The sequence below is a fragment of the Manis pentadactyla genome, chromosome 9 (genome assembly GCF_030020395.1).
Source record: "Manis pentadactyla isolate mManPen7 chromosome 9, mManPen7.hap1, whole genome shotgun sequence".
Lineage (NCBI taxonomy): Eukaryota > Metazoa > Chordata > Mammalia > Pholidota > Manidae > Manis > Manis pentadactyla.
In genome coordinates this window covers 11,355,787-11,379,353 of record NC_080027.1, presented here as the reverse complement: position 1 = coordinate 11,379,353, position 23,567 = coordinate 11,355,787, and the positions used below count along the sequence as shown (strand labels likewise).

Genomic DNA, 23,567 nt, shown 5'->3' with positions numbered 1-23,567 from the left:
AAATAATCCTTAAAAAAACACACACACAAAAATTACAATAAATATAAATAGATTAAGTTTTTTGGTTAAAAGTCAGAGAGTCCCAGTCTCAGAAGAAAGTATCAATATCAGATTGGGTTCTCCGTGAGTGACAGAGGCTCAACAATAAAGTAGATAGTAGTTAATTTTCCCCACAGGAAAAGTCTTAGGTGAAATGCAGCTGTATGGTCTTCAGGCACCAGGTTCTTGCTGGCTGCTCTGCCATTCCTAGGGTGGGCCCACATTTGTTTACTTTCCAGGTGGCAGGACAGAGGCAGGAACAAAGAGGAAAAGGAGGCAAAGAGATGAATCACTCATACCCCATGAGGCAGGCCTCAGCTGGTACACCTAGCTGCAAAGGATGCTGGGAAGTGCAGTCTTTGTTTTGGGTGACCATGTGTCCAGTCAAAAAACAGAGGTTCTTCTACTGCAAGGGCAGAGAACAGATTCCAAAGGGCAGATATTAGGCTCTCCCCTACAGCTGAGTGCAGACTCTAAGAGACAGGTTCAAAGTATAATGACAATAGACAGGCTGAAAGTGATGGCTTGGGAAAAAGATTTACTAGCAGAAGTTAAGCAAATGAAAGCTAGTGTAACTACACGCATATCAGACAAAAATGGGCTGAGGCAAAAGGCAGTGGGGATAAGCTGAGTCACAGTTCAGTAAGGAAATCTAATGTTCCTAATCTGCATGCAACCATTAATGTGTTTTCCAACTCAAAAGAAATTAGATTTAGAGTTTAGATATTTATTATTCCCTGAAGATAGTGTTACTGTCAGTCCAACTTGGGCTGTTACATAAATTAACCAGCAGCAATTAAGCACATTGGTCTCACTGAAACTTTAAATGTGTGATCACAGAGTTCTGTCAAAGTGTTTGTATAGACCATAGGTAGGCAAACCTTTTCTTTGAAAGGCCAGATAGTAAAGCTTTTAGACTTTGATGACCACATGGTTTCTGTTGCTCAGTTGCTCAACTTTGCTGTTGTAATTTGTATCTCCAAGCAGCCAGTCAACAGATGGGTGTGGCTGTGTTGGAAATGTAATAAATAATAATTACACTTGATTTGTTGACATTGACATTTGAATTTCACAGTTTTATGTGTCACCAAATCTTATTATTCTTGACTTTTTCTGAAGCATTACTAAAATGTAAAACCCTTCTTAGCTTGGGGGTCCTAGCAGGCCCATGGGCTATAGCCTGCTGACTCCTGAGACAGTCTTACAACATCAAGACTCATCACTGCCAGGATAACTTTCGGTATTAAGATTGTGGAATGGCAAGAAGTTATGAGGGCGGTAGCAACTCTCTGTTCATTGCCTATTTGCTCACTTTCAATGAATGGCTTTCATAACCTGTTTTCCTATGTTCATTCTGATTATATTTATTGAAATTTAATTTTATGTCTGAATAATATGGTAATACAAACTGTGGGCTTTTATAGTTCACTTTTCTAATTTTTATTTTATCTAACAGAAGTATTGGTCCATGATGGATTAGAAATGAGAAATGATCCTTTACCACAACTAGTTGGAGAGCCACTAGTTTAGGCATACCTGCATCCTGCTGGTGCCCCCCCAAAAGTGCCTTGCCTGGGGGCCGATGGTGGGAAGTCTGTGTAGATCTGGGGGTTCATTCTTTCAACAAAGTTAAAGAATCTGGAGGCGCTGCCTTGGCTGCTGCAGACACAGTAGAGGCCAGGCCTGGCAATGCTCCTTCTTAACGGCCCTCACGTTTTACTGGGGGAGACACTGTAGATATGTAAGTGTCTGGGTCTCCTCAGCCCACACTTGTTCAGCTGTCGGTGGGCTGGGGACCACGCCAGCTCAGTGCCTCCCGACCTCTCCCATGGAAGCCCTGGGTTATGGTCCCAACTCTGCCTCTCTCTAGGCCTCTGTTTCCTCATCGGTAAGGTGGTTAAGATTACCAGAAATAACCTGTGTTGAAGTGCTTAGCATAGGACTTGGTAACTTCTTGGTGTTTGATACATGATAGCTTCAAGGTTCTAGAAGATTATTTTCTTGGTTCTTAGGATTCTGAGATGCTGATTTTTTTGAAATTCTGAGATGTTCTGTTTCCAATATTCTGCGGTTCTAAGAATCTCGGACACTGAGGTTCTCTGCCATTGGGTCCTGTTTGCCATATCCTCTGCCTTCTATTTCTCCCAACCCCTGGGCTGCGAAGTAGGGCAGCACGGGGAGGGGGCTGGGCTGCTGCCTTGTAACAGCCCACATTAGGAGCTGGTTGCAGCAGCCCAGGGCCCCAGAGCCAGGCTGGAATCAGGATACCAGTCTCTAGGCCCCAGGCCTGCGTCATCTGCGTGCCCTCGGCCAGGGCCACCAGGGCAGGCACCCACACTGGCCCTCCAGGTAAAGGTATGGGCAGGGCCCACTCTGCTAATGGCTGGGGGACCAGGGGGGCTAGATAAGCCTTCTTCAGTCTTGCAGGGCAGAAGAGTTCCAGGCCCAGCTCTGCTCCTGACACACTGGGTGACATCAGGCAAGTCTTTCAGCAGCAGGCCCGATATGTGTATAATGGGGACACGGCTGGTTTGGAGCCCTTCTCTTTCAGGGTCAATCCTTTCCTCAGCCTTTGCGCGAAGGTGCTGTGGCCAGGGTGCTGGGCTGGTGGGAAAGAGCGGGCAATTGTCTCCACTAGAATTAAGTATCCTTTTATTAGCACAAACCACCACCCCAGCAGCCCCAGGGCCCGATAATAAGTTAAGGCACAGAGCCAGTGCGGGGCGACTTGCCCAGGCCCAGATAAGCAGGCTGCGGTCTGGGCGCCCCAAACTTCCTGAGCAAACTCCCGAGGGGTAGTGGGGGATCGAGAGTCCTAGAGAGGCTCTTCCCTAGAGATGAGGGAACGGAGTGGGCCGCGGGCCCGAGGAGCGCCCTCTGCGGATGCCAGGGGGCCGCACAGCTGCTCGGGGCAGACGCCGGATCACGGAGCTCACCGCGGCTCACTTCTCGAAGTAGGGCAGGTAGAAGAACTGGAAGCCTCGGTGGCCCTTGACCGCGCAGTAGATGAAGATCACGTGGTAGACTGCGGGGCGGGGCCTGTGAGCGCCGAGGCCCCGCCCAGAGCCCCCTCCCACTGCCCGCCGCCCGGCCCCCTCGCACCTCCCGGGACCAACAGCAGGAAGCCGGGTACGAAAAAGATGGCGCTGGAGACACCTGCGGGAGGAGAAGCGGGGCGGTCAGGGTAGGGCCGCACCTGCGGGACTGCGGGGTCCCTTTCCTGCTGGGAGGTGGGCGGGCTTGCCAAGGACGCCTGTGGCCTGCGGAGGCGGGGCGCTCACCTGGTGAGGGCGCCACCTCCAGTCCCACGCCGGTCAGGATCAGCACTGCACACAGATGGATTCGCGAGGGTGAGGGTGGGAGCTGGGGACAGCGGCGGGGCAGAGACCTCCACCCGCAACCCTCAACATGGTTTGGTCCTGAGGAATGGTGCCCCCCACCTAAGCCTGTGGCCCCCTGGATAGACATCCTCCCTGGGGAGCTCACCAAGCTCTGTGTTTTCAGAGCACGGCACCTGCCGGGCTGAGATATGTCTGAAAGGAGAGATTTTCTTTTTGTCGGCTCCTTCGTGTGGTCTTAGATCAATCAACAAACATTTATGGAGCACCAGCAGTGTGCCTGGTACTGGGAATCCCAGGGAAATGCAGATGGTCCCTGTCCTCACGGCCCTTCCCTAGTGACATAACCAAGAACCTCCAAGCTACAACCAGGGTGATCAGGATATGACAGGGGAAGATCAGGCAGCCAGGGAGCCTCGGGCATCAGGGAGGCCTTCTGGGAGGCAGCAGCATCTAAGCTGATCAAGAGTAGCAGCAATAGCAGTTAACATTTAGAGACCACTTACCTACTAGGTGCTGCCAGGCACAGGGCTAAGTGTTACATGCACTGCCTTATTTGTCACCTTGACCAAATGAGACAGGTACTATCATCCCCGTTTCACAGGAGGTGACACTGAGGCACAGAGAGGGGAAGTAACCTGCCCAGGACTGCATCAGGAAGTTGGAAGATATCTGACTCCAGAGGCTTTGCAGGGAGAGCTTTCCAGAGGGAACAGCCTAAAAGGGCCCAGAGTCTGGAGGTAACTTGGGGCTTTCTAGGAGTTTCTAGCTTTTGCCAAGACTCGGGAGGCAAGACTCCAGGCTTGAGGACTTTGGCAGGGCCTGTAGGCCCCAAGGAGGGATGTGGACTTTGGCTGAGGACAGTGGGCACTGGGGAAAAAGGGGAAGTCATAACTGGACCAACTTTTCAGACCCAGAGAGAGTCCAGGGTCCCCAGTCAGAGGATGGGATGGGTGGAGGTGGGGAGCTGGACTCTGCAGTAGGGGGGCCATGGACATAAGTTACGGGCTTTGTGCCTTGCCCAGAGCACCTCAAAAAGGGCATGATGGGGGCTGAAGCTAACTCCCTGCACCCTGGCTCAGGGCTGTGGGCTCCACCCACGCAGGAGGCATCTTTTTCCAGTTCCTACCAAGGCCCTTTATATGGGCCTATGGTGGCCCCCTGGCCTAGCTATGTCACTTACAGGGGTTTAAATCCCAGCTCATCTGCTTCCCAGCTGTGACCTGAGTAAGTCCCTTCACCTGCCTGAACCTGTCCTTATTTCTGAACTGGAATGGTAATAAGCACTTCCCTGTTGGGTGTTGAGAAAGAGGATAAAATAAGGCAGGTGGTCAGTGCAACCCAGGCCCAGCATATAACAGGTGTTGGAGAAGTACAGCTCCCCACCCCCCGCACACAGATGCCCAGAGATGAGGCAAGGCTGCCACTCAGCTTTCTGGCATTCCTGGAGAAGGGAGGGCAGTGCCATAGCTGGGCCCAAATTATGGGGCCATTTTGATTGCAACCCTAGATCCTTTCTGGAACCCTGACCCTCAGCCCCTAGAATGAGGAGTGTAGGAGTCAGGAAACATTTGCCTGCAAGATCTGCCTTCTCTGGGCCTGTTTCCCCACCTGAGCAATGGGGGTCAAAGAGAGGTCCTCGTCAGCTCTCCAGAGAAGGGGCAGTGACAGGTGCCCTGTGGATCCTTGTCCATGCCCCTACATGTAAGTGCTGGTGACAGCCCTACCTCTTACTTGCTGTAAAGGGCCAGGGGGTGGGGGTGGGAGGAACAAGCCTATCCTGCTCAAAGTAGACACAGAATAACGGTAGCTGTTAATCTTCTGTTCCCTGACGAATCAAACAGGTTAAGTCTTTAAAACAGGAAAAGCTTGGAGCACTGAACCAGGTTCCATTTTCAACTATATGTGTTTTTCTGGCTGTGTGACCAGGAGGCTGGGCCTTCCTGTCTCAAGACATCAGTTTCCTCACCTGTGAGGTGGGGGTGGGTGATGGCAGCCAGCTGCCTCCTCAGGGTGCCGGAAGGCCCAGTGTGCCAAGGGGAGCTGCAGAGCCCTCTCGGGGGTCAGCAGGGGCCCTAGGGAACACTCACCCAGCCCCAGCAGCAGGAGCAGGAAGGAGGCCAGCACTACCCGGCAGTTCTTCTGGATCAAAGGGTGTTGAGTCCAGCTGGGCGGTACGAGATCAGGGTGGGTGTGGAAGAGACAACAAGAGGCTCGCCTATTCTGTCACTCTTCCCGGCCAAGAGGGCTGAGAGGGAATGGCCAGGGCTAGCTGTACTGGGGCCCGGGCACGGGGGACTCAAGCAGGGCAGGGTCTCACCTGCAGCAGGCATTGTAGGAGCGCTGGGTGCTGTTGCTGATGGTACTAAAGGACCACTGGGAGCTGCGGATGGATGTTCGGCCAGAATCCCTACAGTGCGGGTGCAGTGCCCAGTGAGGGGCAGGGGGAAGGCAAGGAAGGGGATCCCTTGCAGATGGGAGTCATGATGCTGTGGCAGGGGACGGGGCAGGGACTAGGGCTGGGTGTTCCTGCAGGACCAGAGACACTGAGAAGGGACAGGGTGAAGAGGAACACAAGAGCTGGGAGTTTCTGCAGGACTGGGGGTGGAGGAAGGCTGGGGATTGGAGCTAGGGACTCCTGCAGGACAGGGGACCTGTGGGAAGGTAGGGGCCAGGCCAGGCTGGTGGTTTCTGCAGGAAAAAGGGCCTGGTGGAGGTGGGTAGGTGAGACTGGCACTTGGGGAGAGTTAGACCCTGTGTGTGGGGGGTGGGGATCAAGCTAGAAATCCCCTGAAAGAGCTGAGTGAGGTGAGATGAAGTGGGCAGGGACCTGGGGACACGAGCCAGAGGCACGAGGATGGGGGTATGGGGTGGGTCCCCACCTTGTCCTGACCTGGTGCTGACTCCCCCGTCCGGCTCTGGAGAGGCCTGGGCTCCATCCTCATCATTCTCCAGGTTCTATTCCAGAACACAGGGCTTAGCGGGGTTACGGGGCTCCAGACCTGCCTCACTCCGCTCCCGGGGAGGAGGAAAGCAGGCCCACACAACTGTTTGTCTAAGCGCCTAACAGCTGCTCACCTGGCCCTCCACCCTCCCAGCAAAACGGGTTTGATGATTCACAAATACCGAAACCCAGGTAGGAGGTGAGTGCTGGGGGCTTTGGGGGGCAGGAGACAGCATGGGTCCGAGGGCCAGAAGATCTCCCCAGTTTGGCAGTTCAGAGTGGAGCACTCTTTGGTATTTCAGGGGCCTAGTATGGTGTTTCTGGATTTGGGGTGCCAGGGAAGGACATGCCCATGGCTCTCAGGTTTGGGGCCCAGGAATCTGGTCCAGGTCTCCAAGAAAAGGAACCTAGAGTTAATGGATATCCTCTGGGATAACGGAGATTTCCAGTTTAGAGGGGGTCAAGGCAGGAGCACGGACTAATCATGAGAGTGGGGGCGTGTGGCTCTCGGGTAAGGAGGGGCGGGGACTTCCAGAACAGAGGAGGGGGCGCAGGTTCTCGTTAGACCGTCTGTCCCGGGGCTCAGGGGGCTGCTCCTGAGTGGGCAAGGTCTGGTTCAGGTACAGAAGAGCTCCTCAGCCCAGCGGGGTAAAGGGCGAAGGGTCAGTACCCAGGATGGGTGGGGGACTCCGGGTGGGATCTCCAGCTACGGGTGGGGGACGAGCTCCCGAGTTCGGACTCTGGGCTCCCCAGTGATGGCTGGGGACCGACATCAGAGATGCGAGGGTTTGGGCAGGGCTTTGGATCAGTGGCCACGTCCGGGGGCGGTCTCCCCGCTCTGGGTGGGGCCTCGAGGCAGGTTCTCCCCTGAAATGTTCTCCAGGGTCTGGCCTGGGGTCCCGCCCGGACACGGGCTCTGGGTGAGATGGGCCGGGCCGTTCACCTGGTAGCGCAGCCGGGACTGCTTGTCCTCGTCGGCCACCTCGAATCGGGCCCGGCGCTCGAAGTGCAGCGGCCCGAAGCGGGCGATCCCACTGGACTCGGGCCCAGGGCCTGCGTCCTCCAAGGACAGCTCGAAGGCGTCATCGATACTGAACTGGGGCCGGGCAGTGCTCATGGCCCCCGCCGGCTCAGGCGCCCAGCGCCGAGGCCATCCGCGGCCGCCAGCCCCGCGTCGCTGCGGCCCCGCCCCCGCGCGCCAGAGCACGCCCTGTGCGACGTCTCGGGAGCAAGAAGACCCGGCGGCCCGCCGAGGCCCCGCCCCCTCCGCCCGCAGACCAGAGCTGCCGAGCGCCGAGCGCCGAGCGGACTAGTAGGCGGAGCCTCCTCTCGGACCTCCCCCGGCCGCCGCGCCGTCCAGCGGTCACTCCGGCTACGACAGCTGTTTGGAGCTCCGACGCAGCCTGAGGTTCCTACGTGCAGCCAGCTGCTCCAGTGAAAGAAGACCCCGGGAGCTGACTGTGACCCCACTCTTACCTAGGCGCTGCGCGGGAGGGGTATTCTCGTCACCTTGCACGTATGGAAACTGAGGCTCAGAGAACTTATGTGGCTTCCACTGTTCTCCAATCCAGTCTGCACGCAGCAAACCAGTCTTTTAAAGCATTTGATCCTCTTCTGTATGTTATATTTAAATGAAACTTCTGTTTTTTATTTTATTACGTATGCTGCTAAGTCACTCCTATGCATAAACCCGTCTCTTGGTTTTCCATTGTGGTTATAATATCTGAACTCTTAACTAAGGCCCACAAAACTCTGAATGCTCTGGTCCCTTGCCTGCCGTTCCCATTCTCATCAAGTCTCCCTTGCCCCTCTTTCACCTGACTCAGCCACACAGGCCAAGCTCATTCCCGCCCCAGGGTCTCTGCATGTGCTCTTTCCTAAACCTGGAAGGCACTTAACCAGCTCTTTCACAGCTGGATCTTTTCATCAATCTACATCCCACTCAAACGTCACCTCTCCGAGAAGCCATCCCTTACTATGTAAAGTCAGTTTCACATCACACAGCACTTACCCAAAATTATCTTTATATGTTTTATTCACTGTGTTTACAGTGCCCAGAACAGTGTTGAGCAAAATCCCAAATGCCTCCAATTGGTTGAACTGGGATTTGAACGCAGGTCCACCTAGCTCCAGGGCTAGATGCTCCTCCTCCTCCATCCACCCACCCCTCTTCATTTTATGACCTCGTGTACAGACTTGAGTCAATCCCACTTATTAGATTGTGACACATCATCACTATGAACAAGGCCCCTCTTGTTAATTCATTTTCTGTTCACTCCCCATCTCCCTTCCATAAGACCCACATAAATGTGCTCAATTGGCTTCTTTGAATCCTGCCTGACCCTCTGCTACACATGGCAGTGGCTTCTTTATGGATGTGGTTGCAATATACCAACATGGTGTCATGTATAAAACTCATCTGTTTAGATTTTTACACTCAACACCGATGTTTTCCCCGCACATCTTATTTGTTGCTTCCAGTAGCTGTATGTGGTATAACATGATGAGCACCAGCACTTTTATTATCCACCACAACCCCTCAGTGATGCATACTTAGCTTGGCCTCAGTGCCCCCACTGCATACATCACTGCTGTGAACATCTTCACACTGTGCTCTTATGGACTGCAGAAGAATTCTTCTTGAAATAGGACTTCAAGGCCATGGGGTACATGCACCATTGATTTGACAAAGTACTGCAGATGCTCTCCTGAGTAGCTGTATGAATGTACACACCCACCATAAGCATTCTGGTTTTCTCCTAGCACTTGCTAGGCCAGCTTTCTAATGGCTTGCCAGTTGGATCAATGTAAAGTGGGCCTCTTTTTCACCTGGGTTCCCTGACAAATAGAGAATTTGAAAAACTCTTTATGCACTTGTCTGTTGCAGTGGTTTCCTTTTCTGTGAATTCTGTTCATATCCTTTGTCCATTTTAAAAAATTGAGTTCTAGCCTTTTCTCTGCTGATTTCCATGTCTGTACATATCTAAACATTGTCACTTGCTGGGTTTTGATGTTGCACATATCTCCTTGTCTCCTTGCTTTGCCTAAGATGCCCTTAGGTAAAGAACAATTCTCATTTTTATATAGTCAAACCCATCATGTTTGTGTTTTCCGAGACTTACTTGAAGTGTTTCCTCACCCCAAGGTTACACAAATATTCTCCAACATCTTATTCTACTAGCCAGATAGATTTACTATCTAAAAAAGTATTGCAAAAAGATAGTTCACTGACTCTGGAGCCATACTGCCTGCAGTGGGATTCCCATCTTTTTACTAGTTTTGGAATCTTGGAGGGCCAGGACTAAGGTGAAGGCAGTGAGCCACTTGCCCTGGGTGAAAAATTTAAGGGGATACCAAAAATCTCAGCAAGCAATATTAGTAATATTTGAACACATTATCAAATTTGAAGCAAAAATCTATGATGAACAAAATATAACAATTTTAAAGGCAATATTCAACATTGCATGACTCACCTAACTCACCTCACCCTAGTCCCAGCATGGCCTTGAGCAAGTTATGTAACTTCTCTGTGCCTCAGTTTCCTCATTTGTCACAGGAAGGTAATAATAGTGTTTCCCTTATAGCATTAATTTAGGATTAAATGATAGTTAATACATAGTAAGGAAGATAACGCAGTGTCTGGCACTTATAAGCACTTGAACAGTGTGAGGTATTACACTCATATTAAGGTCCTTAATCCTATGGATTCTACCTTTGAATGTGGGGGAAGGAGGGATCCAGATTTATTTCAGTGTAAAGTGAGCAGTTTCCCCAGTACCATCCACCAATCAGTTCTTTCTCCCTCTGAACTGTGGTGCCACTTTTATCACCTGTCTAGTATATAGATCTTAACATAACTATCTATCTTGAGCTCTCTTTTGGTTTCCTTTGATCTACTTAACTAATTCACAGGCAGTATCATATCACTTTTTATTACTATGGTTTGCAGGGTGGTTTAATATGGAAGGGCAAGTCCCCTCTTTGGTCATCTTTTTCAAACTGGACCTGGCTTTTCATGGACCTTCATTTTTCTATAGAAATAGTACAAGAAAGTTTCCAGGTTCTTCAAATATCTTCCCAATTTTCATTGGGATTTCACTGAATTTCTAGATTAATTTCAGGGTAAATCACAGCTTTAAAAGTTAAGCTGTTTGATTCATTAACAAGGTGTGTCTCTTCAGTTATTCATGTCTTCTTTTATGTCCTTAAATTTTTTTCTCTCCAAAAAGTTCTGGGCTGTGTTTCATTTTCCTAAATATTTTCTGAGTTTAATTGCTTTTCCCTCCTTTATTGCTGTTGTGAATGGTACCTTATTTTCTATTATATTTTTGAATGGGTTATTGATGATGTGAAGAGTATTATTAATTTTTGGTAGATTATTTTATATCTCTGTAACATCACTGAACTCTCGCATTAAAACTGTAGATTCTTTTGGATTTTCTATGTAGATATAATCACTCTCATTTCTTTTTCTTGGTTTATTGCTTTGGTTAGGACTTCTAATACTATACTAAACAGCATCTTGAAAGAGAGCATTCTTTGTCTTGTCCCTTATCTTGAAGGGAATATGAATATTTATTCCATCATACTTAATCACATATGGCTTTTATCAACCTAAGAAAGTTCCTCTTTTTTCCTATGAGTTTTTATTATAGTCATAGAACTTCATCAAAAGCTTTTTCTGCATATTTTGAGATAACCATATGAGGTTTCTCCTTTCATTTGCTGACATGATGAATTACAGTAATAACATTAAACCATTTTTACATTCTTGGAATGAGCCATACTTGATCTTGATATTTTTTTTGAAAAAAAGTTTTAATTTTTAATTCTGGTAAAATACATACAACATAAAATTTACTGTGTTAAGCATTTTTAAGTGCACAGTTCAGTAGTGTTAAGTATAATCACATTGTTGCACAACCAATCTCCAGGATTTCTTTATTTTGCAAAACCAAAACTCTATGCCTATTCATTAAACAACTCTTCATTTTCCCCTCCCTCAGCCATCCATCATTCAAATTTGTCTTTATGAATTTGACTACTCTAGGTACCTTATGTAAATGGAATCATATAGTATTTGTCTTTCTGTGAATGACATTCATTTAGCATATTGACGCATTTTTATTTACACTAGTGGATTCAATTAGCTTAATAGTTCATTTAGGATTTTTCATATCTATATTAGTAAAATGGGTATATACTTTTTTTGCCTTTGGTTCAGGAATCAAGGTTAAACTAGCCTCATAAATATATTGCTGGCTTTCCCTCTTCTTCCATTTTCTGGAACAATCTGCATAAAATACAGACTACTTGTTGCTTCAAAATGTGGCAGAACTTGCCTGTAAAGCTTCCCATGTTGGTAAAAAACAAAAGCGAAAAACAGACAAAGCATGTTTCCCTTTGACCTCACAGGTCAGGCCTCTCAGGGGACCTCCTGTGAGAAATGAACCAGTGTAAAATATCTGACGCACTTAGCAGCTGGGTCACAAGGGACACATACTAATCCCTCACAGTTATGCGGATGGGATTAAGACAGTGCACAGGCCTCAAGACATGCCTCTTGTTACTTAAACCTCCAAAGTGGAGGCAGAAGACAGATTTTTTCACAGCTAGCATCCAGAGGCACAGAGAAACTTCGCCTCAAAAGTACGTCACTTCTATCGGTCATGTAGTCCCCTCATATTGGTTGGGCATCTAAGACACTTGGGCTCAGGGTGCTGACAACCCTCCCAACCACGAGAGGCTCTCTCAGTCTCTAGGGTAATTTACGGTTCCCATAGGGATACCGAACCCCTCCTTCCCCTCTCTTAGTCCTGGTTTTATTTATTTTTTGAAAGAGAAAAATCCAGGACGTAAATGTCATGACTACTGTACAAGATGTGCAATTAGAAAAGGCCAAAAAGGAATACACACAAATAGTGCTGGGGGTGGCGTTAGGGATGGGCTCTCCCGCCTCCTCGCCGTTCTCCTAGCCCTGTGACGCCGTTACACTCCCATATCTTTAAAAGGAGTGGCACACGGCCAAGTGGGAGGGCGGCAGTCCAAATCCAACCACTGACCCAACCTCTGGGGACGCGCCCGCCCCGCCCACATCGCCCCGCCTCTCTGACCGGCCCAGGCCCCGCCCCCAGACAGCCTAACGCCCTGCCCGCCATCAGATCCGCGCGCTCAGCCTCCGAGCAGAGAACCAATCATCGTCCTTTTCCACGTTCAGTCCCTTTTTGGCATCTGCCCTCAGCCAAAATGGCGCTATTTCGGAAGTTGCCGAAGCTGTAGAAGTTGCCGAAGCAGGTCCGGAAGCTGACGAGTTAGTCCGGAAGTTACCGAAAGAGAGCAGCGGGGAAGGAGGATGGCGGATGTCATCGCAAGACTCCGGGAGGACGGGATCCAAAAGCATATTATACAGGAGGGCCGAGGAGAGCTCCCCGACTTCCAGAATGGAACTAAGGTTGGTGCCTACTCACCCTGTCAACCCTTCTGTGGCGCGGTGCGCATGCGAGGCGGGAGGAGGCCTGAGGCGAGAGGCTGCGCATGCCCAGAGAGCGGCTGCAGGTGACCCTACCGCGAACGTGCCGAGCTCGACGCTGATTGGTCTGACTTTAAGTAGGAGGTTAATTTGGCTGCGTCTACCCCGCCCCCTGCCTTGGACTTTGTGGTTGCTTTGATCCGGAGGCCGTAGTTCATAAAAAGTGTGTTTCCGATGGGGATTTGATCCCAGTGCTTGCACAGACCCGGCACTGAAGAAGACCCTCAGCTGGAAACCCGCAACCTCGGAGGGGTCCGGGGACTGGGGAAGGGCCCTGGAGCCTCTGGTTTGCAAGGTTCAAAATCCATTAGAGATGGAAAGGCCTTTTGAAAACACCTAGACTAGTACCCATTGTTTACATGGGAATACTGAGGCCCTGGGATGTGCAACCGTTGAGAACAGGCCCAGAGGTCAGATCTGCAGAGTGGAAGCCTTTGCCAGTTTTCCCAGATCTCTAGGAGTGTCTCCTGGGACAGATGAGGGCTTGGAAATAAAGAGCTTCCCACCTTCCTCCTTACATCCATGCTCCCTGCTCCAGCCTCCCTGGCCCCTTCCCCAAACAACCTAGGCTTCCCTGTATTGCGGTCGGGGACCACAAAAATGGGAAACCGAGTCAGAATGACGCTTAATGCAGAGGGCTTAGACTTCCTCTGGAGACTAAGCACCAAGTCAGCGCTGCCCAGCTCGTCAAGTCATCTGGCCACGTGAGTCTCAAGGTGTTTTCCTTATCTGGGTTTGCCTCAGTAAGGATCATGAGAACTGTTTGCAGCCCGTGTCACACCACTCATGACCCACACCAAATTCCAAGACACAGCACCTATTGTTCTTTTCTCTTAGGTTAGTTTCGGCTATAAATTAAGCTTAAGCAAGAGCTAAATTACAGCAGGGTTAACTCCTGGGGTATCTACATTTCCCCCATTTTGTTTAGCTTCCATCTTTTGTAACATTAGTGAGAAGAACATCAGCTGATTGCTGATGAGCACGTTGACGTTTTCGGGCAGCTCTTCTCCAGACTATACAAAACAACAAATAACAAACATAATACAATTATTGTAAGTGTAGCAGTGAAACACTAAATATTTTTAAGTGTTGAGTTGGGTTCAAATTACTTATTTCATCTGCAATACTTTACAGTAAATTAGAACCACTTAATACCTGTAGTTGTTCCTGGAAAGTATCAGTAATGTGCTGTTGAAGGTCTAATATTTCTTGAGTCATAATTGCCATGATTTAACAAATGCCTTTTAACATTGGTCCATGGAAAATAAGTATGATTATAAGGTACAGGAGTAACACAAAACCCGGTTGTATTCCAATCACATTTCATAGAAATTTGATGTTGCAAACTAACAATTTGATCTCCTAACATAATAACTGCTTGTTGCAAATCAGTCAATTGTGTATTAATTTCACTATCTATTTGTCTTTGGGTGGACCACAATTTCGACACATAAGAATACCAGTTATTAACAAAGTCCACAGTCTGAATACTTTGCTGAAGTGCAACTCCAGTGGTTGTGGCATTTGCGGTTGTAGCTATGATTCCCAGGATAGCTGCAATAATTAATCCAATCATTTGTTTAGTTCTTTACAGAAGATTGTCAATAGTATACTGGAGAAGCATCATGCTTGGAGAATCTTGCCACTTTTGTTGTAGTTGAACTGGAAACCAGAGACTACTATTTTGTGAAAAAAGGAACAGAATTATTAATACAAGTATAGAATGGACAACTTATACAGGACAGAATATCTGGATGAATTCCACGCTGTGTGACCAATCATAATTAAAAAGGGAAATCTGACACAGGCTGAATATAATGACTTTCGTTTTTAGTAAAACTCAGTTAACTATTTTTTGTAATACTATTATTCCAAATATGGCCTTTCCAAGCTGTGAGACCCTATAGAGCTGAGGGAATTTTCTGTAAGTGATATTGCAGGTGCCCAAAAGGTAAATGGGGGCAGGAGGAGACATTTCACCTCCATGCCAATAAATGGTCCCATTAGAAAAATGTACAAATGGTGTAATTAGTGCCATTAATATATTTATGCCATCTCAGGTCATGCCCCTGTCCTCTGGTCTGGGCGGAACCTTGAGGGCTCCAATCAATGATTTCCATAGGAAGTATTAAGTAAAACCTGACCTATTTCTCCTCGACAGTTCATCCAATGCACCCATTCATTGTTTCTTGCAGCTATTGGCTGGGTGCAGATGGGCACATCAGGGGGATGATCTGTTATGTCATTTGTATTAATTTTTTTGTGGAATCTAAATGCTTGAAGAAGGAATAATTTTTTCTTTGATTCTTTATAGGGATCATTTTTAGCAATTGATAACCATGCAGCTGGTTGCATTTTCAAACAATGGTTTTCATGTCCAATACAAATGGGTATCCCCTCTACTCCCACTGTATAATTCTCAATTTTCATGCCCACTTCTCCTGGCCGTAAGGGACCATGAGCATCATAAGGACCAGGAGTCCAGTTGGAATCATTAACATATATTGGGACCGTTTCAGAGAGCCAATGAATAGTTTGATTGATCCGGGGTTAGGAATGTAAGCCCAATATGGATAATTAGTGCCGTTGGCAGAACTTATCCCCATGGTGACCACAGCAGTCACAACCAGGAACAAATTTGAAGCATTTGCATGCTTGTCCGGTCTCTTGTACACTCTTTTCGGCTTCCTGTGTCATCTTTTTTAGTTGTCACTATGTTGGGGGATTCACTTTTTGAGTTCTTGGTAATGGAACACGAATTCTGGATCTTCCAATAGTCATGGCTCACATCTCATCAATGGGAGGCTCAACATCAACTCAAGACCTTTTATTCATTTTCTGGGTTTTATCTTTTTAGCTGGGATCCACATAGTCTCTCCTGTTTCTGTAATGACACAAGCATACCCTCAACCCCACCTTTGAACCATCCCTGATTCCCATTCTCCCATGTCATTTTTTTAAAAAGCAGGCTTTTCCTGTACCCAATGTCTGTTGGCTGCTGATGAACCTGTATCATTTAAATTCAAAAAATTCAGGGTAAATAATGTCCTGTGTATTCTCATATGGGGAGTTTCTATGCTACTATATCCCCCTTTTTGTTTAAGCAACATATCTGAATGTGCGATTATGTCTTTTAATAACTGCTTGTCCCTGAGGATAATATGGAATTCCGGTAACATGCTTAATATCCCATTGGGAAGGAAACTTTTGTAATTTTGCAGAAAGATAACTAGGGGCATTATCTGTTTTAAATTTAGCTGGTAGTCCCTTAACATTAAAAGCTTCAAGGCAGTGTTGAATCACAGTATCAGCCTTTTCTCCTGATAGTGCAGAAGCCCATCTAAAACCAGAATATGTATCATTTGAGCAATGAACATAGAATAATATTTCAAACTCTGGGATATGGGTGACATCCATCTGCCGCAGTTCATTAGGGTGCAATCCTCTTGGATTGACCCCTGGGGTGTAAGATTTACTTTGGATCTGAGTACCCTGAGGGCATTGATAAGTAATATTTTGAGCCTGTTCTTTAATGAGGTGGAATTTAACTTGTAAACCTTTCCTATTAACATGAGTTTGTTCCTGCCATGCCTTAGCAGTCAATAGGGATCCAATAAGTAACTTATCAGTATGTTCATTAGCTTTAGTCACTGGACCAGGGAGGGAGGTGTGTGCTCAGATATGAGTGATATAAAGATCATGATGTCTGTCATACAATAATTGTTGCAAAGTACAAAATAATTGATACAATTCAGTACCATCATCAAATAGAATAACAGAGTAAATATGTTTTACTGTATATTCAACATATTGTGAGTCAGTAACACTATTAAGGGGACTTGTAACATCTTGTAATAATATAATAACAGCATATAATTCAGTCTTTTGTACTGAGTGATAAGAAGTTTGGACAATTTTTATAGTTTTTCCACTATATCCTGCTGTGCTTTCCTTATTAGCATCTATATAATAAGTATCAGCTTTTGGGATAGGATGAGTTTTAATAATGTCAGTACAAATCCACTGATTTTTTTTTTTAAGAAATTGAATACGTTTGTCTTTTGGAAAATGATTACTGATAGTTCCTATATAATTGGCAAAGACTATTTGCCAGTTATTCAATTTCCAGTTGTCAGCTATTTGGGTGTAGGTAAGGGGAACAAGTCTGGGAAGGGTCTAATGCAGCCAAGGTATGCAATTGTAAGTGCTCACAAATAATTAACTGACAAATTTTATCTGTACATGTAAGTAATTTCTTTGATGCCTTTTGTGGTAAAAAAATCCATTCTAAAATTTTTCCTTTTTGCCATAAAATACCAGTAGGCGAATGCTCAGAAGGGAATACTGATAACTTAACATCATATTGTGTATCCCATACATAGTCACTGCTTGTTTCAATTCCTTTATAACTTTAAAAGATAAGGAGTATATTCAAACTGTCGATATCCCTGAGGATATTGATCATTAGCAGGCATTTGTTGTTCAGCAACACAAAATTCAGAAACTGATAGGCAGTGAGAAAGCATCAATATCTCCCTCTTTTCTTGCATTTAGAATGGATCGGGCTATTACTGAAACTTGAGGAATGGGAACAGTTAACTTAGGTGGAATTTCCTGATACTGAGGTGAAGGGGGGGCTGTAGGGACAAGCTCCCTTTTCTCTACTGTCAACAGTTTTTACTGGATAGATGTGTTTATCATCTTCCTTAATTAAAGGAGATTCACCTTTACTTTTTAACGGAGTTAGCATTGAAATTAGTGATTCCAACGTTGTCAAAGTAGCTATTTGTTTTTCAGTCAATGCTGAGAGTCATTATTTAAAGATGGAGTTTCTGCACGCAGCTGAGAAAAGCTACGTTTTCTATCCCTTGTTAGCTCCATCTCAGAATCCTTTTCCATGTCTGATTCCTCACCAGGAAATAATGATTCCTTATGTAAAGTCCCTAGACTTTCATATTGACCTGCATAAGATTCATGAGAATGAGGACGCTCCCCCAGTATTTTCTGGGTCTCCTCTTCATTTTCATTTTTATCATCAAATTCAGCATTGACCCCCTCACAGATTCAGATCGTAAAGGTTCCAGGGCTAAACTAATTAAATTACACAGAGACCCAACAGACAAGGGAATTCGCTCTGCTTGCTGGTGAGCTCGGCAAAACCTGTCTCCAGACTTTTAAATTCAGTACAGCGTTCCCTTGTGGATTAAACCAATAACAATGTTTATTAACCAATTCAAACAACTCTATCATAGTTGATTTTTTAACTTTAACTCCGGAGCCTTTAAGTAAAGTATGCAATAAAACAGCATATTGTTGTTGGGCGGTCTGGGAATCTCCCAAGGCTCTGCAAAAATAATGCCAAAAGTTCCGCTTACCTCGGAGCGTCCAATTCCCTTTCGGTTCTGACGGCCTGAAGTCAGTCGAAGCGTGCCACTTTCGAGCCCCACGTTGGGGGCCAGATGTTGCAGTCGGGGACCACGAAAATGAGAAACCGAGTTGCATTAAACGTCATTCTGACTCGGTTTCTCATTTTCGTGGTCCCCGCCTGCACATCCCTGCTTCTTCCCCTGCGGTTCCCTCCTCCTGGAGGGCCTTTCCAGTTGCCACTTGTCTGTAGAGTAAGGAGCTTCCCCCGGGCAGCCCTGTGCCCAGCAGAGCAGTCATGAAGGACATGCATATTGACGGAAGATCCTGGCAGAGAATGCGGACACCAAAAGTGAGAGCTGCTGTGAATGACCACGTGCTCCCTGTCCAGCCTAGGCCAAGGCTGGGCTAGCGGAGAGCCCGTCCTGGCCCAGTGGTGGCTGCTCTGGGAGCAGAGCGGAGCTGCAGAACTCAGTGGTCAGTCTGTGCGGAGGGAGCCTTTCTGAGTCAATAGAAGGGGTGCGGGTGTGGGCACATGCTCCCTCGAGCTGAGGGGGTCAGCGGCCTTGAAGAAAGTCCTGGCAAGGGAGATGGAACAGGACAGAACAGCCACCAGGAGAGAACACTGTAACGATTGGGAAGATCTGTGGACAGTGGCACTGAAGGAACAGACGGTTCACACTAAAGACCCATCATCTCACAGGTGTATTTCTTTTCATCCCCAGATGTGGGCTAGGTACTACTGCTGACCCCATATTGCTCATGTGGAGGTTCAGAGTGGCAGCATGGTGGCGAAGCGTGTGGGCTCCCGCATCTGCGTGCTCTCCGGGCTTCAGTCTTCAGACCTCTTCTCTGCACTCACCCCCAGATGATCTCATCCAGTCTTTCCTCTTTAAAAAAATTCTCCATGTCTGGACTACTCCCAAATTTATATCTCTAGCCTTAACTTCTCCCTTAAACTTGATACCCAGCCCCCTACTGAGCATGTCCACCTTGATGTCTGGTTGGCAACTCAGACGTCGCCTGCTGCACCCAAGCCTCCCCCATCTGAGCAGAGGGCACCTCCCGCCTTCTGGTTCCTAGGCCCAAACCTCCCAGGCTCCGTGGCTCCTCCTTCCGCACACCCTGCAGCAAGTCCCAGGAATGCACCTGGGATCTGACCACTGTGCCATTACCCCTCAGGGCCTGGCTGCTGTCCTCGGCCGGGGGGGTTACTGCAGGAACCTCCTCATGCTTTCCTGCTCTGCTGTCACCCCCTCCACCCTGTTCCTATCCCAGCAGGGTAGCCCATGTAGGATGCCACTGCTCTGCTTGTAGCCACCCATTGGCTCCCATCTCAGAGCAGCAAAGTAAAGTCCTCGCCACAGCCTACAGACCCTGTGGGGCCCGTCCCTGCTGACCCCGGCGACCCCATGCACACCCCTCCCCTCATCCACTCTGCTGCTGCCATGCTGGCCTAGCTGCTTCTGGAACACAGCACACAGTTCCACGGCAAGGCTTTTGCACCCGCTGATCTTTTGGACTAGAACGTTCATACCTCCTTCCTACCCCAGCACCTGCCTGCCTGCTTAAATGCTGCCTCCTCAGTGAGGCCCCCTGGCCCCGTAAACACGCCCTTCCTTAACCTGCTGTATTTTGTTTTCTCGTCCAGAGCCCTTAACTCCACCAAATAGAGCCTGTTGTTTTGTTTGTGGCCCATTTCTTTCCTCTAGAAGTTCTGCATGAGCTCCGCGGGGGCAGGGACTTCTGTTTCTTGTTCACTGCTGTGTCCAGTGCAGAGCTCAGGCACATAGTAGGTGCTCAGTAAATATTTGTTGAGAGAATGATTGGAGCCAGACTGCTGAGGGTGGCCTCGCAGCCTGTCCATCCCCTAGCCATGTGACTTGAGCCCCAAATTTCTCTCTCTGTGCCTTAATTTCCTCACCTGGGTAGTGGGGTAAAGGCCAAGTGGTGACCCCTGGGTGAGCCCTGCCCTTGTGCCATCTTGAGGTTGGGAGCTGGGCTTGTCTTGGGGGCTGGGTGGGGGTTTGTGCCCTGGCCTGATCCTGCCTGTGGCCCTCAGGCCACGTTCCACTACCGAACTCTGCACAGCAGCGAGGAGGGGACTGTGCTGGATGACAGCCGGGTGTGCGGCAAACCCATGGAGCTCATCATTGGCAAGAAGTTCAAGCTGCCCGTGTGGGAGACCATTGTGTGCACCATGCGTGAGGGGGAGATCGCCCAGTTCTGCTGCGACATCAAGGTACCTGATGTCCCGCACCTGCCTGCCATCCAGTCGTGCCGTATTCCTCATCCCAGCCTCTGCCCTGGCCAAGCTGCCACCAGCCTCCTCCAGGGCACCACACAGCCAGGACATTGGTGTCCTGGCCTCTCTTCTGCTTTCTCCTCTCCATTAGGCAGACTGTCGCCAGAGGACCGGTTCTCAAATGCAAATGACCCTTATAACTCCTCGCTTCAAACCTCTCTGGCTCCTAGTCACCACCAGGCTACAGCATAAGCTATAGTTGCTCACATGTCCCTGTAGCATCTGGCTCCTACCAGTCTCTCCCTCCCACTCACCTTCCTGCCCCTCCTTTCCATCTCCTTCTTGGCCAACATCCTCCCTCATACTTCAAAGAGAGTTCTTGGGTCACCACCCCCAGAAAGCCCTCCCTGACTGCTGGTGGTTGACTTGAACCTCTTCTTTGCATCTTCCAACCACTAATGCCCTTAACATGGCCAAGATCTGAGCCTCTGCTTGGGTCTAAGCTACTGCAGGGCAGGGATTGGGCCAGCCCAGGGCCAAGACTCAGGATATGTCTGCTGGCTGGATGTTCATTAGCCCAGCAGTCCATCCTGTGCAGACAACCAGGGCAGTGAGAGGGCTGGCTGTGGGGAGGTAGTCTGGTTCCCACCATCCCCGTAGCTCGTTTTAATGAAATGTCAAAGGCTAGGTCCCTGTCCCTGAGGGTCTCCCAGAGGTTTGATATTGCTGCCCTGGGCCCAGCTCTGAGGTAGGCCCTGAATGGGGTGGGGTGGGGTGGGGCAGGAGAGAAGGGATGCTGGGAACAGAATGTCCAGGGACCCTAGAAAAGGTGGGGAGTTCAGCTGGGGACTGCACCCCAGGAAGAGAAGAGGCCTTGTGAGGACGGTGGGAGTGTGTGTCTGTGTAGGGGTGGCAGTGTGTCTGTGTAGGGGTGCTCGGCTTGCTTTAGAGGTCAGAGTGTGGGAAGCTGGGCCTTTACCAGGGTGGAGGGCTGGGAGGCGATGGGAGTCCTGCGGCACGAGCCCCCCTGAGTTTCAGCCGAGCAAGGCCCGAGCAGGTGCTGCCCCTCCCTGGGCTTCAGTGTCCTTTCTCAGATGGCGATGGGTGGGCAGCTGGGCCTCAGCCTGGTGACCAGCTAGCTGACAGCCTCTGGTGCCTACTCGCCCTTCTGCAGCATGTGGTCCTGTATCCTATGGTGGCCAAGAGTCTGCGCAACATTGCAGCTGGCAAGGACCCCCTGGAGGGCCAGCGGCACTGCTGTGGCATTGCCCAGATGCAGGAGCACAGCTCTCTGGGCCATGCCGATCTGGACGCCCTGCAGCAGAACCCCCAGCCTCTCATCTTTGACATCGAGATGCTTAAGGTGAGAGGCCACCAAGCCCCAGGAGGCTTGCCAAACCACCGTGCCCCACCTCAGAAAGGGTGCCAGCCCTGCCTGCCCACCCAGGGCTGGTGGGTCTGGGGGACTGACTGTTGGGGGCCTGGGCAGGGCAGGCCCAGGACATGCATGCGGGACCCTGGAAGTCCTCATGGGTCCCCTGGGCCCCTCTTTCTCCTCAGGTCTCTGGGACATCAGGGGTTTTCACCGCCTCATTCGCTGATCTAGTCCTAGAACCTGGCGCCATGCTGGGCACATACAAGATGCTACATAAATGTTTTTTGAATAGCTAGTGAATCCACAGGTGATTCTGCCCCTGGCACCCAGAGTCAGGAGGCTGGGCCGGCCGAGTCTGGTCAGGTCTGCCACTGGAGAAGCGGTGGCACCCCTGGGGCCTCACCCTGTGTTGGCCCATGCCCTGGCAGGTGGAGAGCCCTGGCACGTACCAGCAGGACCCATGGGCAATGACGGATGAGGAGAAAGCAAGGGCAGTGCCTGTCATCCACCAGGAGGGCAACCGGTTGTACCGTGAGGGCCACGTGAAGGAGGCCGCTGCCAAATACCATGATGCCATCGCCTGCCTCAAAAACCTGCAGATGAAGGTGCTGCCCGGGGCTGCAGGGAAGGGGTGGGGGCGGCCGGGGGGGCCTGGGTCTCAGCCTCTCTTCTGTTCCCCTCCCCCCCAGGAGCAGCCGGGGTCCCCCGACTGGATCCAGCTGGATCAGCAGATCACGCCGCTGCTGCTCAACTACTGTCAGTGCAAGCTGGTGGCCCGGGAGTACTACGAGGTGCTGGAGCACTGCTCCTCCATCCTCAACAAGTATGACGGTGAGTGCTCGGAGCTGGGTACCTGGGGTGGGCCCAGGGCGGTCAGGTGAGTGGCCTCCTCCCTGTCACCACTGGGTGCCGGGGCACAAGACGGAGCCTTTGACATCAGCCCACTCTGAGTTCCACAGAAGCCTGACCAGACAGCCCCCCACCAGGTAGGGCCTTGTGCCTTGTTACGCCAGTGAGGTCTGAGTGGTGTCGCGCGGGCATGGGGTTGGCATCCCCGGTCAGGAGGGCTGTTTCCATCATGTCATAAGTCAGGCTGGGCAGCTTGCTGGTTCCCCCCTTACATTCTTATGTGTCTGCTACCCGCTGGTACCCCCGGCAGACAATGTCAAGGCCTACTTCAAGCGGGGCAAGGCGCACGCGGCCGTGTGGAATGCCCAGGAGGCCCAGGCTGACTTTGCCAAGGTGCTGGAGCTAGACCCTGCCCTGGCACCCACTGTGAGCCGTGAGCTGCGGGCCCTGGAGTCACGGATCCAGCAGAAGGACGAGGAGGATAAGGCCCGCTTCCGGGGCATCTTCTCCCACTGATGGCCCTGATGGCCATGCCCGCCTTACTGCTGTCATGCCCACCTACCCACCCCTGCAATGTCATCCTTCTCTGTACATAAAGGCCTTATTTATCTCTCTCTGGGCCTGCTAAGCTGATATATTGGGAGAGCTGGGGTCATTGCTCACAGTTCCTAGTACTTGAGTGATCTTGGGAGGCAAAGGTCAGGGTCCTAATCCTAGCTCCCCATTTATCAGCTCTGAGTCCTCTCTGGGCCTCAGTGACCCTGACAGAAATGGGGAACAGATTTGTCACAAAGGAAGTGTCTCTTGCTGTCAGGGCCAGGGTGTCGGGAAGCCTTCAGTCCTCGGGGAGATACAAAGCAGGCACAAGCCAGGGGGGCCCTCCA

General features: G+C 49.6%; 2 protein-coding genes across 23 annotated transcripts; one reads left to right on the top strand and one right to left on the bottom strand.

Annotated features, from left to right (window-relative positions):
- Positions 1–1,088: 1,088 nt before the first annotated feature.
- TMEM134 (transmembrane protein 134) lies at positions 1,089–7,502 on the bottom strand. 21 transcript variants are annotated; one of them, XM_057506843.1, is made up of 9 exons: positions 7,265–7,502; positions 6,271–6,335; positions 5,698–5,787; positions 5,347–5,544; positions 3,526–3,572; positions 3,321–3,365; positions 3,142–3,195; positions 2,976–3,064; positions 1,089–2,643 (listed from the first exon to the last, which is right to left on the bottom strand). In XM_057506843.1, the coding sequence occupies exons 1-8, from the start codon at positions 7,436–7,438 to the stop codon at positions 2,982–2,984; spliced, it is 756 nt and encodes a 251-aa protein (XP_057362826.1). In that variant the 5' UTR covers positions 7,439–7,502; the 3' UTR covers positions 1,089–2,643; positions 2,976–2,981. The 21 variants fall into 21 exon arrangements, 20 of the variants coding, with proteins under 20 accessions (XP_057362826.1, XP_057362820.1, XP_057362822.1 ...); XM_057506837.1 differs by lacking the exon at positions 3,142–3,195 and having other exon boundaries at positions 3,236–3,365; XM_057506839.1 differs by lacking the exon at positions 3,526–3,572.
- A 5,042-nt stretch (positions 7,503–12,544) lies between these two features.
- Positions 12,545–23,297, top strand: AIP (aryl hydrocarbon receptor interacting protein). Of its 2 annotated transcripts, none has more exons than XM_036931187.2 (6): positions 12,545–12,772; positions 20,277–20,456; positions 21,634–21,822; positions 22,263–22,439; positions 22,524–22,657; positions 22,994–23,297. In XM_036931187.2, the coding sequence occupies exons 1-6, from the start codon at positions 12,674–12,676 to the stop codon at positions 23,064–23,066; spliced, it is 852 nt and encodes a 283-aa protein (XP_036787082.2). In that variant the 5' UTR covers positions 12,545–12,673; the 3' UTR covers positions 23,067–23,297. The 2 variants fall into 2 exon arrangements, with proteins under 2 accessions (XP_036787082.2, XP_036787076.2); XM_036931181.2 differs by having other exon boundaries at positions 12,553–12,772; positions 22,524–22,665.
- The last annotated feature ends 270 nt before the right edge of the window (positions 23,298–23,567 follow it).

Excerpts from the sequence above, each read along its gene's own strand:
- AIP (XM_036931181.2), top strand. The coding sequence starts at position 12,674 with ATGGCGGATGTCATCGCAAGACTCCGGGAGGACGGGATCCAAAAGCAT. Across the intron at positions 21,823-22,262 it reads TTGACATCGAGATGCTTAAG|GTGGAGAGCCCTGGCACGTA; the intron begins GTGAGAGGCCAC and ends ATGCCCTGGCAG. Across the intron at positions 22,440-22,523 it reads TCAAAAACCTGCAGATGAAG|GAGCAGCCGGGGTCCCCCGA; the intron begins GTGCTGCCCGGG and ends CCTCCCCCCCAG.
- TMEM134 (XM_057506834.1), bottom strand. The coding sequence starts at position 7,438 with ATGAGCACTGCCCGGCCCCAGTTCAGTATCGATGACGCCTTCGAGCTG. Across the intron at positions 5,545-5,697 it reads TCCTACAATGCCTGCTGCAG|CTGGACTCAACACCCTTTGA; the intron begins GTGAGACCCTGC and ends CGTACCGCCCAG. Across the intron at positions 3,573-5,346 it reads CACCCACCCCCACCTCACAG|ACATATCTCAGCCCGGCAGG; the intron begins GTGAGGAAACTG and ends CTCTCCTTTCAG.